General features: G+C 43.3%; 1 protein-coding gene across 1 annotated transcript; it reads right to left on the minus strand.

Annotated features, from left to right (window-relative positions):
* Window positions 1–1,716: 1,716 nt before the first annotated feature.
* Window positions 1,717–10,653, minus strand: LOC136429187 (homeobox protein aristaless-like). Its single transcript, XM_066419063.1, has 10 exons — window positions 9,856–10,653; window positions 4,668–5,011; window positions 4,290–4,430; window positions 4,153–4,215; window positions 4,037–4,099; window positions 3,921–3,983; window positions 3,805–3,867; window positions 3,645–3,712; window positions 3,495–3,591; window positions 1,717–2,365 (listed from the first exon to the last, which is right to left on the minus strand). The coding sequence occupies exons 1-10, from the start codon at window positions 10,061–10,063 to the stop codon at window positions 2,108–2,110; spliced, it is 1,368 nt and encodes a 455-aa protein (XP_066275160.1). The 5' UTR covers window positions 10,064–10,653; the 3' UTR covers window positions 1,717–2,107.
* Window positions 10,654–15,945: the final 5,292 nt, after the last annotated feature.

Here is a 15,945-nt window from a genome sequence, read left to right on the forward strand (position 1 = left end):
TCCCAGAGTCAATACTTAATTAAGGCCATTCCGATCCCGGCAGGTTTACTGCGGCTGTAAAAAGATCAGGCGATGCCAGAAACGCGCTGTATATCATTGAGGGGTAGGGACGTGTAGCCTAGAACTGTGGGCGATGCCATAAAGGCGCTGTGTATTATTGGGTAGGGACGGGTAGCCTAGAACTGCATGCGACGCCAGAAACGCGCTGTATATTATTGGGTAGGGACGTGTAGCTTAGAAATGCAGGCGAAGAATCACCTATTCTCCAAGCAGAGATTGGGTTTCGGCTTGATTTGACGTCTTCTTTTAGCGTTTTAGTCGAGTTTTCTACTTTATCACGGGTTATTTATGTCACCAACCCTTACAGAAACAAAATAAACAGCCTAAAAAGACGTTAAAAACGAGCCGAAACCCAACCTCTGCTTGGAGAGTAAGAAGCACCCAGTAATATGTAAAAGGTGAGATGCTCGCTGGGATTTGATTTTGTGGTAGGGAGAAAATGGAGTGTTTTTAAGTTCGCGATTGAAACAAGGTGGTAGGTGGACAGAAGACAGGCTTTTTTCGCGGTGGTTTTAAGTTCGCGATGAAGAGGTCACCGCGAAATCCGTAGCTATAGGTTGGGTAAGGAAGTTGGTAAGAATGACTACAAGTAAAAAAAATATCTTCCGAAAATAATTTCATCAGGTTGGTAGAATATGGGGTACAGGGGATTCTTTTTACACAACCAGATAATCTCACCTGCTGACGTGTCGGTGTCTGTCAGACATCGGCTACTTATAGCGGCGAGAAGCAGTACTCCAGTCAGAAGCTCTGAAGAAGGTGTCTGATAGACATCGAAACGTTAGCAGGTGAGATTACCTGGTTGTGTAAAAAGAATCTCCTATACCCTAAAAAATATCTGGGAGGAAAAAGTGTGGATCTGGGCACGTAAGAAATGTTTGAAAATAGTATAACAATTCTCGCTCTGCAGGTTTTCAGTTCTTGTGTCTTTTTGATATTTACACTTTTGATATAAGCAGTAAGCAAGCACACTTAATACATTTCATTTCTTCTTCTTCATTTCTGCTTATTTCTCTGTCGGCTTCCTATCTTCGGCTTTCTATCTTGAGCAAGTTATTCTTAAAAAACTATTATGGAATTTCATTTTCGGTATTGCCACGTGGTGTTTCATTTTCTGTAGCACTGACAGTAAATGAGAATTGACGTTTCCATATCAACCATGTGTCTATATTGTGTAGAATTCTAAAGTGGCTATATCACTGAATTACGTCAAAGTGCGCCTGTAAATTGCGCTTATCTTGCATATTTACGATTTTCCATTGCGGTCACTCTGACGTGCAACGCATTTGCGTATGAAGCCCAGATGAGCACGTTGTTGGAAATCGCCACTGAATTAAAAACCAATGTGCAATGATTATAGATATTCATCAAAAATAGATTTGCAGTGATAAAAAGATGTTCACTTATTCATTTATTTACCTATTTAACTTCTCAGACTTATATTACTTGGCGCAACATACCGGTAAGATATTATCAAATATATAGATTGTGTCATTTGTGAATTGCTATTTTTCTTAATATTAAAAGAATCGCAATTATCAGGTGACAGATTGTGCTGATTTGCGCAATTTGGGACCGTCCAGTGAAATACCCGCTGAAATAGATCAAATCAAGAATTCCGTTTTGGGTCCGTTTTGCTGGAATTAGAATTCCGTTTTGTGTCCATTTTGCTGGAATTGTGTACCAACTGCCATCGTTGCTTGTCATAAGATCTAAGTTAGATATTATAGGAATGCACTTGTGATGTAACATATTCGGAGATTCCACAATATAAATACTAATGACGTGCATTTGCATTTGGCAAGCGATGGCAACATTACATCGCAACAAAAGTGCACAATTGTAACAAAATCTGTGACAATTATCCTGTGCTAAACGGAGAATCCTCCATACGTACAAACGTCATAACACTTACGTATACAATAGTCTAATCTATTTGCCAATAAGTGCTGTTAATATATTTTGGATATATATAATAATAAAAGCTAAGTCAGCAATGTCTTTGACGCCTCGAATTAAAACGCATAATATCAGTTCCTGTGTCAGATCATTGTTTGTTGTACATGAACTGCATTCCCAGCGCCGCTTCGTACTCCTTCGCCTTCATTCGGAGCGCGGCGATGGACGAACACCTCCGAGTCTCGGAGTCGGGAGTCGTCGGAAAGCCGATGGGCACGATGTTGCATGACGGGATCGGTGACGTGTACAGCGTGGTGGGTACCGTGACGCTGTGGATTGTGGGTAGGACGGAGTTGAGGGTGGGGCTGCCCGGCTGGAGGGGGTGCGTCCGCTCCTTCGTCTTATCCTGAAAGTTTAAGAAGATTAGTTACGACCTCCACCTGCTTCACTGTCCTTCAACTAGAGTTACATCTTACCGCAGCGGTCTATACAATTACGGGGCTCAGTTATGGAACACTCTCTCACTGGAACAGCGAACTGTACTTAATTACAAGACATTTAGGAATCCCATTATCAGCGGCAATTGACATCTGAATTTAAGGTGGCGATATTGTTTGGTTGTTATATTATTATGTGATTATTGCTAAACGTGTTTTTAGATTTAGTATCAGGGATACCTGAAAAACAGGCTTGCTCCCCGAGTGTATTTCCCCAGTGTAGATGAATAAGTAGTGATAGTGACATTCATCTTAAAGTTGTGGATAGCGGTTGCTCATAGAGAACATATGAAAAACAAATAAAGAAGGACGGAAACATCAATGAAGAATGAAAAAAGAGAGAACCAGAGGAAAACATAAAATGAAACAAAGTACGAGAAATAAATGTTAAAAGAAAGAAAAGGTTACAAATGATAAGAAATAGTGACACATGCCAGGAATTCAGGGCTTGAACCCAATGCCAGCATTTATGTATATTGAATAATCGATTAATACTTTTCAGTCATTGTGATACCTCTGGATCGATCCGTGTGATGGCAGCGGTATGTGGCGCGGGTACCATCGCCATGTCCGTGTTCTGTAGGGTAGGGCCTGTGTGTGTTCTGTAGGGCAGGGCCTGTGTGTGTTCTGTAGGGTAGGGTCAGTGTGTGTTCTGTAGGGTAGGGTCTGTGTGTGTTCTGTAGGGTAGGGTCTGTGTGTGTTCTGTAAGGTAGAGTCAGTGTGTGTTCTGTAGGATACAGTTAGATCGTCCCTACCTTTGGATCGATCCTTGTGATGGCAGCTGTATACGGCGCGGGTACCGTCACCATGTCCGTGTTCTGTATAATGTAGGGTAGGGTCTGTGTGTGTTCGCGTGTGTTTTGTAACAGTTCTGTTACTAGTTAGATGTTAGATCGTCCTTACCTTGGGATCGATCCTTGTGATGGCAGCTGTGTGCGGCGCGGGTACCATCGCCATGTCCGTGTTCTGTAGGGTAGGGTCTGTGTGTGTTCGCGTGTGTTCTGTAACAGTAAGTTCCGTGAGTTATGTCGTTCCTACCTTAGGATCGATCCGTGTGATGGCAGCTGTGTGCGGCGCGGGTACCATGGCCATGTCCGTGTTCTGTAGGTCAGAGTCAGTGTGTGTTCTGTATATTCTACAGAGTCAGTGTGTGTTCTGTATATTCCATTGAGTTAGAGTTAGATCAGCCTTACCTTTGGATCGATCCGTGTGATGGCTGCTGTATGGGGCGCGGGTACCACCGCCATGTCCGTGTTCTGTAGGTCAGAGTCAGTGTGTGTTCTGTATATTCTACAGAGTCAGTGTGTGTTCTGTATATTCTATTGAGTTAGAGTTAGATCGTCCTTACCTTTGGATCGATCCGTGTGATGGCAGCTGTATGGGGCGCGGGCACCATGGCCATGTCCGTGTTCTGTAGGTAAGGGTCAGTGTGTGTTCTGTAGGATACAGTTAGATCGTCCCTACCTTGGGATCGATCCGTGTGATGGCAGCTGTATGGGGCGCGGGCACCATGGCCATGTCCGTGTTCTGTAGGTAAGGGTCAGTGTGTGTTCTGTAGGATACAGTTAGATCGTCCCTACCTTGGGATCGATCCGTGTGATGGCAGCTGTATGGGGCGCGGGCACCATGGCCATGTCCGTGTTCTGTAGGTAAGGGTCAGTGTGTGTTCTGTAGGATACAGTTAGATGGTCCTTACCTTGGGATCGATCCGTGTGATGGCAGCTGTATGGGGCGCGGGTACCATCGCCATGTCCGTGTTCTGTAGGTAAGGGTCAGTGTGTGTTCGCGTGTGTTCTGTAACAGTTCTGTGAGTTAGAGTTAGATCGTCCTTACCTTGGGATCGATCCGTGTGATGGCAGCTGTATGGGGCGCGGGTACCATCGCCATGTCCGTGTTCTGGAGAAACCCCAGCCCGCCGAAGTTTGTAAGCTTCTCGTACTTCCGCCACTTCGCTCGTCTGTTCTGGAACCAGATCTGGAGAGGGACAAGGAAGAAAAATCAAAATCAAATCTTTATTCACACAACAAAAGTACAGCGACTTTATTAAGGTCTACTAAATCTATACAAACATACCTACATACATACAAGCAAACAAGTACATGCAAATTAATTTGTTAACATACAGTCAATCATATATAGAGCAAAGTATTGAAATTTTACTTTACGTTGACCTCAGATTAACTGTCCTGCTAAGTTTCCATCTGTCCTCACCTGAACTCTTGCCTCCGGCAGCTTGGTCTTCCTGGCCAGCTGTTCCCGCGTGTGTACATCCGGGTAGTGCGTGACCTTGAACACGTCCTCTAACGCCTTCAGCTGTTCCGCAGAGAACGTCGTCCTCACCCGGCGCATGCGCTTCGCCCTCCTCTCCGACCCTTCCTCTGAGACAGGCGTGTCCGTCCCACCGCTGCAGACCGACTCGCGCCCCGTCTCGGACGCGCTGTCACCGACGTCGTACACGTCAGCGTCCGTGACGTCGCCGTCAGGCACGTCGACGTCGGTGGCGTCGTCACCGGGCGACCTGGCGTCATCGCTGGCGAAGAGCTGGTCTGATCTTTCTGTAAACGACATCAGTTTTTTTTTTTAGCTTGGGGAAAACCTCGTGCATTACGACCATAGAACGTCCAGGACAAAAGAGAACAAAAGTTATGCTGCAGTACCAATGTCACACACCAGGATGCCCAAAATCTCCCTTGATCTTCCTCATCCCAAGACTTACCCACAAACCAAATACCATCTAGAGGTTTTCAAGTTATGGTGACCACAAACATCCAGACACACACACACATACATACATACATACATACACAGACAGAAACACACACACTCAAACACGAACACACACGCGCGCACTCAGACAGACACATACGCCCCAAACAATACCTCCATTTTTCATTGAGGTAAAAACGTTTTAAATTCAATTGCAACAGATTGACTGTAGCTAAAAGTTACAAGACTAAGTAAAGGCCACACCGCAGCCGTGACGTTACAATCTAGTCAGTATCGGCATCTTCACATCACCTCTCGTTATCTCAAGGCAAAGTCGTCATTCATTACGCAAAGTTTTGCCCCCCGCCATTCTCCATTGTCGGCGCTGTTGACACGTCACACGGAGTAATAGGCTTACACGTCATGTCAACATGGCGGCGGCATTGCGTCATGGGGATTATCGTAATGTAAGTCCAACACGCGGGCTTTACCTCGCCGCTGTAATCCCGGGCTAATCTCTGAGTAAAGTTTGCGTCTCGATGACCCATTGTTTGTGTCTGTAACCGATACCCATTGTTAGTAATGGTCTTATAGTCTCTTCCAGACTTCGGGGGTGCGTAGCTGGAAATGTAGCCGCGAAAAATTGGCCAAATAGGCTGACTTTGCCAGATGCCTGATATAAACACAAAAAAGGTAGTTACTATTTTCTGTCATTGCTTGTCTCTATTAGACTCCATTGGTTAATGCAGAAAATAGCAGAAATTGACCAAATACATGTACTAATAAATAGACGGAATAACATGCCAGAGGAGTAGGTCGGCCGTAAAATTACAATTTACCCTGGAAGAGACTAATCACTTGCTACCGACGAATGATTTGTCTTCTACATAGCCCTGTCAAGCATCGCTATCGTACACATTTCTGTGCACATTGAAACGAGGGGTTATAGTAAGTCTTGTGAATTCTTATTTACAGAGTGACCTTGGACTTTCGTTATGCAAAAATAAATCTTTTGTTGCTATAGTTCTTAATTGTACAAATTCATTGGAGCATGATCTTAATAAATGAAGTAAGAACATATAGATCATTTCGTGTTGAATGAAGACTGCCTATCCTAAAAGACGGAGATTGCAGTGACTTTTCCCAACAAACGCCCCCTTCACCCAACGTTGTTCCCTGACCCGCCCCTTTGTGACTTTTTCAGACCTTTGTATTCGTCTCAATATAGTTACAGTCATAAACAACCGCCGTTATCAGCTCAGGCGTTCTGAAGGTTCCCGTTCCCGGCCGTATCTCTGCTCTCCTCACCGCCTACCCGGTAACCAACGGTCGGGGAACTAATAAACACGGCCCGACAAATTTATGGTCCATTGTACCTTAATTATGCCGCCACTTAATCTAATTGAACTCCGGCACCGAATGGTACCTCCAACAATTACCTGGCCTATTGTATAAACAAGCCCCCAGCGCGCTGGTTATTCTTACAATTCTTGTCTCGCATGTAGCGAACAATACGGTCAGATATACACAGGTCACGGGCACAGAGACAGGCATGCAAGTCGCGGCTATAGACTGAAGCCAAGGGCATGACCCAGGGCCGGCTTATAAAGTTGTGAGAACAAGCCCCCAGCGCGCTGGTTATTCTTACAATTCTTGTCTCGCATGTAGCGAACAAAACGGTCAGATATACACAAGTCACGGGCACAGAGACAGGCATGCAAGTCGCGGCTATAGACTTGACCCAGGGCCGGCTTGCAAAGTCGTTTAAACAAGCGCCCAGCCAGCACGTAGGTTGTTCTTACAATTCTTACCTTATATGTTGCAAACAATACAGCCAGATATAAAGGCGAATGACACCGTACACCCACAAAATCTTGCCGCCGACACCGACCGAGGGAAGCTTTAGTCCTTGCTTGCAACAAGGCATGACAGAAGAAGTTCCGAGACGAACACATATGTGGCTAGAAGGACAGTTTCAGACAAAAATTCAAAGTCGAGTCAGGCCCACTTAAAAAAGTTGTAACAAGTCATGGGTACGAGACTTATACACGATTTGAGTCCGGTACATCTTAGAATGTTGTAATGTTGAAAAACAGTACGCCCAGCACCATGGTATATATTTACAGTTTTTGTACCCAATATTAATGTACAGAGAACAAAACAGTCAGTCAATAAGGACATAGAAGTCGTGGCTAGAACAATATACACTAGCAGGGACTCAGCTTCAAACTTAAGACTTGAGTTGGCTTGGCTGCATCTAATAAAGGTGGTCTCCACTCATTATCAGTCAAGTTTTACGCCTATTTGTAGATATTCATGGCTAAGGGTATAACTTGTGTCTGAGGGCGTGCACGTTAGGAAATGATTAGGTTCTCAAAATAGTTTGGTTATGACAAAGGCATCATATTTCGTCGCCAGTTACTACTTAATTTTTGCGCTGCACATTTTTCACCATAAGATTAAAGGGTTTCCACACATGGAAAATGGTGTGCCATACAGTTGCCTTCTTCAAGATTACGATGTAAACGGATTAAGAAGGTACTAAAGACGACTGAACAGTGTGCCTGACACTGGGTTAGTCCTTTGCCGGAAAACTGTTTTATGATAATCTTGAGCGCAATCAAATAGCTGAAGTCAAAAAGGACGGCCAAACCTGTCCCCGAAACAGGTTTTCGCGAATCCTAAATTCCATACCAATCCGGTCCCGATCTAAAAGAGCGCTTTGTGTATTTTCGTATCCAGCCATAAAAAAACACCATAACACAGATTATTATCGTAACTCGGTTCTTTTCATGTGGGCGCTGTTAGGTGGGTAAATATGCGCTGAACGGGCTGTAAAGTAACTTACAGTGTGCGAATTCTTGGGCATCATAGGACCAGATCAGGGGCGTTTAGATGTCTGAACATTGAAAACAAAGCACATGAAAATTAGATGCATACACGTACTGACTGTAGTCGTCCTGTTATTGCCCTATATCTACAGCAAATGCTCAGTTTCGTGTCCTGTATCTGTGCTTTTTCTTGCCTGCAACGCAAACTAGAGCTACGCTGTTGTAAACACAGCACAAGTCGGCGTACTAAGTTTGTGCGTTACTTTGTTTGGCAGATCCAGGTCTCACCTTATTCAGATCAATCTATTATGTTTAGTTGAAAATGAAGGTGATTCTCCTGTTTTGAATTGGACTCTGTTAAACGAACTCCGCTAACTACTGGCAACACATAGCATAACTGTTCTATTCTGGCCCTATTGTTTTAGAAACAGAACAGCGCTGAGACTAGTACTTCTGTTTATTGGCAGACCTACACAGCTTTTTCCAGAAAAACAATAGATGGAACCCGTACTTAAAATATGTACTTCACCCCTGTGCTACTATATCACTATTACAATACTAATCAGAGTTTGCTATAGCCATGCTTTGTTGGTCATAGCATTAAACACAGCAATACTGCGGGTCTTAAAATTGTCTGAGTTACGTGTCTTGTCAATCTACAGCATTTTTTTAAATCATGTGTGTTAACATCGAGACAAGACTTGCAATTAAGTGCTGGCCATGAATAAATACAACAGACCCCATTGAAGTCTTAGCTCTTTTTGGTTTTGTACTAATTGCTGTATTGACTGACATTGTTCAACACAAATCCCTTAATTTACTCTTGATAAGTCGGTAAAGAGACGCAGCAATACGGCTAATTAATGGCAAGGGCTTCTTTGAATATATTTTCAGTGCTTCATAATAATGATTCTTCGTAGTCGAAGCTATAGGTTGTTGTCGAAGACCAAAATAACCAATCGTAGCTTTACAAATTGTTATACCCATAGGGTGCAATATTTTTGTGTACTCTGATAGATATCTGTAAAGGCCTACATGTACTGTATATACTACAATGTAAATCAGGTAGAAGGGGTTTACTTTAGTATAATAAGAAGTAGGTTCACTTTTGATATGCGAGGTATGCCTCTCTGTATTGTAAAACAAGAGACTTAACTTCGCGAAAACAACGTGATACCCGTTTAAATTTTGCCACACACTTAATCCTTAAGTTTGTCGCTTATTTACACTGGCATGTCCAGTCACTGGTTTGAGAATTCGGTCACAGTCTGAAAAATATAAAAATCTAGCAACAAACCATCGCGAGAGTTTGGGACCTTGTTAGTTACAAAGCTTTAGCTTAAGACCGAGTTGAATCCGAAACAAGTTATGTAGGACAGATAAAACAGGATTCGTGTGGTGGGACAATCAAGGTAGGTAGACAGTCACAAAAAATCTAAAACCTGCTTAGAGTTTTTATTTTACAAGTTAATAATGCATGTAAAAACAGTCTTCTTGCCTACCATAAAATATCTATCGTAGGTAAAGCTAAAATATATAGCTACTTCTTGTTTTTATACTTCTTAGAAATTTTTAGAATTTTTTTGGGGTGTAGCAAATATGAAGTGCCTGTCACAAATATATTTCATACATGGGGGAGACGAGTCTGACGCTGGAATTGGTGTCTTTATAGCGGGCCGTTTATAGCAGCCTCTGCGATATTTGCGCTTTCCGAAACAAGCAAGAAGACACGATTTGCAAATTCACTTACCAAACTCACGTTATTTGTGCTCGCCTTTATTTATAGCCGTTTGATTTACGATTGTCCTTTCTTTTGAATGTATAATACGATAAACCTTAAACTGTACCAAAGCGCAACGTACCTGAGAATTCCACCGTGTCTGACTCCTCTTGGACACTGTTTCGTCCGTGTGGCGTTAGCGAGTGCAGGCTGTAGTCGATGGGCCCCACCGGGGAGCATGTGTCGGTGCGCTCGGTGTCCGGGTGCTCCTGCCACCGAGGAACCGCCGGCGACCTCCCGAGGATGTTATCGATGGAGTGTCTCAGCGTCGGGATCGATGACAAGTTCATTGTACGGCAAGTTAGTTTGTACAGACTCTCAAAAGTACACTTGAAATTCTTGTCTTGATAATTTCAGTTTCTAAAGCTATTCAGTGAGGGCACAGTACTAAATTTAGAACTGCTCTAGGCTTACAACCCTAGCTGGAAGTAGGCGTAGTTCATACTTGCAGAACAACACGGGGTGGACCTACAAAACTTGGACGAAAAAATGTGACAGTAGTGTTCTAAGTTTCCTCACGTCGGCGACGAAGTGTTTACAAGAAGGTGGGCGCCATTATTTTCTCATAAAGGGCGGGTTGACCTTGACAACAAAGGTTCGATCCTTGGTTCGTTCGATGTCCGCAAAGTCCAAGTCGTTCGAGTCACCTGGCGCGAAAGGTCGATCCGAGTGTCGTCAGGTGTTTCTTTGCGCGTCGTCCGAAGCCTGTCCCTTCTATCGGAACGTCCGTCCGTTCTTCCCACCGTGAGGAACAACAATGTGCTTGAGCCGGTCCTGATAAGGTTTTTGTTTTACTGCGTGTGGAGAGCCGTGTTTGATGGAGGGGAGATTACACCGGCTAATTAACTAGGAACCCCACCGCCGGGTCAACATGGCCGACACAGGGCATGTCGGGAACGGTCCCACAACTGATCACGGTGTAGGAAAATACATGTTTTTACTTCTTTCTGTTTTCTTTACCAGGGTGCTTCTTTCAGTGATTGGGCTGGTTTTTAGAGAGGTCCTGCTTCCATACATACATACAATGCAATAAAATATACAAGGCAGAAACATATTTGTACATCAAATACCAAAAGCGTTATCCATAATTGAATGCGTTTTCCATGTCAGGTCGTAAAGACATAAAGAAGTGCCTAGAAATTAAGAGCTGAAATTTATATGTTTTATCAAAACCGATCCTACATAGAATCTCAACAAACGTCAAGCTTGGTTATTTACAATCATTAGGTGACCCTACGAAAGTCTTTGTGTCTTTGCTGTGTCAACAAAGTTTATTATCGGGCCTTTTATTGGCCTTTGGAAAAGCATTAGATAGTTAGAGACCAAGGTCGACTGAAAAGTACAAAAGAAGCACATGAGAAAGAGTGGTCTTTTGTTGAAGTGAACGGGAAATGTACACTCTCTGACAATACCGTTAGGATAGCAACAATTTCATAATTCGGCCACAGGTGGCTCAGAAGTTATCTTCTGACAAAACCACGGGCATTCCCTGAAACCGCCAGAACGTTTTTCTATAATATTGCCTCAACGGTAAGATGCCAAGTTTGCCAACACTCCTTAATATTTCTCTGTGGATTGATTTTTCTGGCCCATCCTAAATGAATGAATGAATGAATATTTTGTTTTCGTGTCCTGCGACTTAATAACGTCGTCCAGCCCATACAGACTTATAGGACTCCAAATTAAATACATAACTTGACATAGGATGGTGATGCTACAGCTGCAGATTTGTGCAAAGACCAATTTTGTATCCCAATGGAAATGTGCATGATACCAGAAACATAGCCCATTATAGGGCCTGTTATTCTGGTGATTGTTTTCTTATACACAAAATGGCGCCCTAACTTAAAGACGAACCCTACAGATTCAAGCTACCACGTAACATCAACATAAAGTCTGTATCTAAGAGTATACTCTATGTAAAGGCACATAACTTTGTCGTGAATCACGTCATACCAAACAGATATTGACGTAACGTTACATGCCCTCGTCCGCTGGGAGGTTGCCCAAACAGTTCGTCATCAGTAGAAGGTGATTCATCAGATTCCTATGGAGTTTACTTTTACACTGTCAATAGGAAGGTTGACAGAGCAAGAATCTGAAGATATGTCTACAGAAACGTAGCGGAAGGATTCCTAATGAGTTTACCTTTGTATTGTCCTTAGTCAATAGGAAGTTGTACAAGGCAAGAATGTGATCTCTACGGTAATGAAACGGGGGGATTCATTAGGGGTTCACCTTTGCATTGTATTTCAATGGTCAATAGCAACGCAGGCATAGTGCAACCTGTCGAAACAACTGTCACCTGTGGGAAAAGGGAGCTTCTCTCATTGGGCCAAAATTTGGAGACAACTTCTTTTTCAACATGTGCAGGAGAAAATGGCGCTTTTTATACATTCCTTCACAAAACGTGATGGTTGCATATTCTAGGCCAAATCCATGCAAAAAGAAATATGCGAATAGTGTGCAATGTAGTCGGTTCTTGGTCTACTATCAAGCGCGTAGGATTCAGTCATCTAGCTAGGCAACACGGCGGACAATTATCATAATGGTGAATTCTGAACATTGTCCCGCTTACATCGACAAACAAACTTTAAGGTGATACAGGTAAAACGGGAAAATATTTCTTTTTACACGCCATAGTGAACAACAGCCAATGAAGTTTTCACAGGTCAAGGACTGAAATAGGCTGCAAAGTTGAATGATAACACATCTTATTAGTTGTCAATCAATGGGTCACAGTTTCCACAGGTTTTTGATCCCAAAAAATTATGACCATCCATCAAGCCCTTCTTGAGTTATTCCCTTTCAAAGTCTGAAGCAAAACCTGCTCCCGCAGCTCAAAGCCGCCAGGGGGCCCAAACCTATAGCACTTACTCTCTGTCCAAATAGCTACCTGTCACTCAAAAATCAGTTATATAGCATGTCCAGAACACGAGATATCAAAACGGGAAGTTCCGCTGCAGTACCCTGACAAGCCGCTAGGGTACCCAAAATCCAATCACTTCTAGGTCTTATCAAGACCTACCCACTTACCAAATATCAAGAATATCCATCCAAGCCTTCTTGAGTTATGCTGGTCAATTACACACACACACACACAGACACACACACACACACACACACACACACACACACACACACACACACACACACATACAAATGCTACCCTCTGCATTATGCAGTATGAAGAAGGTAGCTCTTATGGGCTCGTGTCCCGAAGAGCTTGAGGCTGCTATCACTGATACCCCCAAAATAAAAGAGTTTTTATTTGTTATCCAAAACTAGATAGATGTAAATTGTGGGGCTAGAAAGTTTTTCATCACTAATACACAACTTTGCTACGGCAAAATTTCCTGAGTGGAACAAAGATAAATTTGCTGTAAAAAATATCAGAACTCAGGATCTGTGAGATTCCGATAACCCCTGCAGTATTTTGGTTGAAGACCTCACTTTTAAACCATTAGTCTTAAGGAGAACTTAAGATGAAGGTAAGATGAAGTAGAAAACAGTTACATTGCTTAAGCCATTTAATTATTAGAATCCAATAATAGGTCTTATCAATCTATCTATGTCACAGTGAGCATTGCGAGATACGGCAACCAAACTATTGCTGGAAGAACCCTTTTCTGAAATAAGGCCCTTCCAAATGATTACAACTGAAATTCGTATCGTCACCTTTAAGAAGGTGTCTCCCATAAAATTGCTACACCCACTTGCAACATTAATGCACACAACAAGTGATGAATTCCGATCTTCTCCCAACCGCCTTGCCGGTTGCCTGGCGACGGGATCGCGTCAGATCATCCTCTGATTGGCCGCTTTCCTGAAATAGTTCTGCATCGGAGATATGGAAGTATGAGCACCCCCCGCTTTAATCAGAAGTGTACATACACACACACAATTACCGAGCCGTCGATAGATCGCCACTCCTATAAATATGACTTTTGAACTATCATAATTATGTACCATGCAAGTCACCGCTGTGTACCATGCCGGTGTAGTGTTGATTGCGAGGTGGGCCACAGCAGAATAGACATTTTAATCGAACTGTTTATAAAACAGTTTGCGGACAACAGATGAAAGTATTCCGTTGTTTTCAACCTCACAACGTTTAACCGCCAAGGTTCGACCGCAGCTCGAAACTCGCGACAAATGCTCTCGTGTGTAAATTCGTAACTACAGCGAATACATTATCTTATTCCTTCCATTTGCTGATCAATTAATGTCATTCCACAAAAGCAGGGCTGTCTTAGAATGACGTATGCCAGATTTTTGCCGAGAGAAAAGTCGCCAGGAGACAGAACTCTAAGTGGGACTAACGTCTGCAGAAGTCGCCGGGTTACAGACCTACAAGTGGATGTGCAGACTTGAAGTGGTGTTCTTTTCTTAATCGTATCTGATGGAAGCATTCCGGAAGGCCCGAATCTCTAGGCAAACTTAGGAAGGGTTCGTCATGTGCAAATGCAAAGAAGATTGCAAATACAGAGTTTCCAAGTCATTTTTTCTTGGTTAAAACTTTATTACAGCAGTTTTGCCATAGCTAGTTTGTAAATTCGCATCTTCTGTTAGGGCCTTGTCACATTCGTCGAAGGACAAGTTTGCGACAGAAAGTTACTCGAGTTTATTCTTGGAACAGTCGTACATCCTCTGTACACCATTTAGCTATCTTGTCACGTAAAGAGATGGTATATATCATTGTTGACGGCTGGTTCTGTAGCAGCCTCTCTGACAATCCTAGGACTAAGATATTGTACAACGAAGGTTGCCTTTAAAATTCGCACCTGCACAATGAAGGGAAGGTCTAGACCAAGGCTGTCTCCAGGACCCGTCCCTCCGTCCTGGGATAGATATGTGTTTGTTGAAACGGGCATCAATTTCACCCCGTCCGTTCAAACAATCTGAACAAATGACATAAAAATGTATTTTCGTAAGCTTAAAATGACAGATTCAACTACATGGGCTCCCAAACAATGAGTGGGACAGAAAAAAAATTCAACGCTGAAATATATTTCATCTTCCACTGTGTCCGTTGCACAATTTTATTTGACACAACAAAAGTGCAGCGACTTTCGTAAGGTCTTCTACATCCATACATACAAGCAAGTGGATACGAATGGATTAACTTCCCAACAGGCATATAAACATATCAACAAGTTGTTCTTAACGTATCATGTACACGGCTGGTTCCAAGGTCTAAACATTCTTTGATTTAAGCGCGCACCTAAGACAGTTCAGGTCGAGACTAAAGCCCCTGCCACACTTGTGCGTGTATACAAGTCCGCATGAGTTGCGTATCAACATGTATTTGGTTTAGGCTAAGTTTGCAGTCGAAGAAGTCATTTCTTTGGTTTGATAACTAGACTGCTTAACGGTGGGTCAAGTAGAAAACAGATTCCTCCCCGCAAAATTTACTGAAACCAAAAAAATGTTGCTGCGGAACTCATGCACAGTTGAATATAAGCACAAGTGTGACAGGGCCCTAACACGCCGTCGCCTACTGACCAACCTTTCGCAAATGAATGCTTTGTGTGCAATTTATCAACTTGATTCGCGCTATGTGTTTGCTCCCGTATTAATGTTCATTAAAAAGTTACACAGACCGCCGGGAATAAATCGAGTAACGATTGAGATCAGTTATAAAGTGCTTAGCTGTGTAAACCAGCCGTAAGCCCGCGCAACACCATGGAGACGCGGGACTCCGTTCTAATGCAGTCGAAAGTTCACCGGATTCTTTGGTAAAGGAAAGTCGTCAGGATGCATGTATCCTCACAGGATGGTCAAGAGGCTGGTCTAGACTTGTTTTGTGAATTTGGGGCTGGCTGGAGTGTAAAATTCGCCTGAAGTGTTGTTCGCGATTCGGAGTGATGTTTGCGGCGGTAGCGTCGCATTTCTCCCCTCCCTGGCGTCGCAGCTATGGCCAGCCGGAGGAAGGAATACATGAGGTCATCCAGAAGCAAATTCTTTTCAGCGCAAGTCGTTAATGTACATATCATGAACTCTGCACCGCAATCCGGACTCCATGCCTTCTTCCCCCGGCGCCGCGCGCTGAAACTTTTACCTGCCCGCCCGGCGTCTAAGGCGGGTTACGTTCATTCCTACGGCGTACGGTCTTTAGTACTGCAGTGGGCTGAACGATTACGTCCTCTATAGAGGTTGTTTTGTGCGTTTG

This window comes from Branchiostoma lanceolatum, chromosome 3 (assembly GCF_035083965.1).
Source record: "Branchiostoma lanceolatum isolate klBraLanc5 chromosome 3, klBraLanc5.hap2, whole genome shotgun sequence".
In the NCBI taxonomy this organism is placed as follows: Eukaryota; Metazoa; Chordata; class Leptocardii; order Amphioxiformes; family Branchiostomatidae; genus Branchiostoma; species Branchiostoma lanceolatum.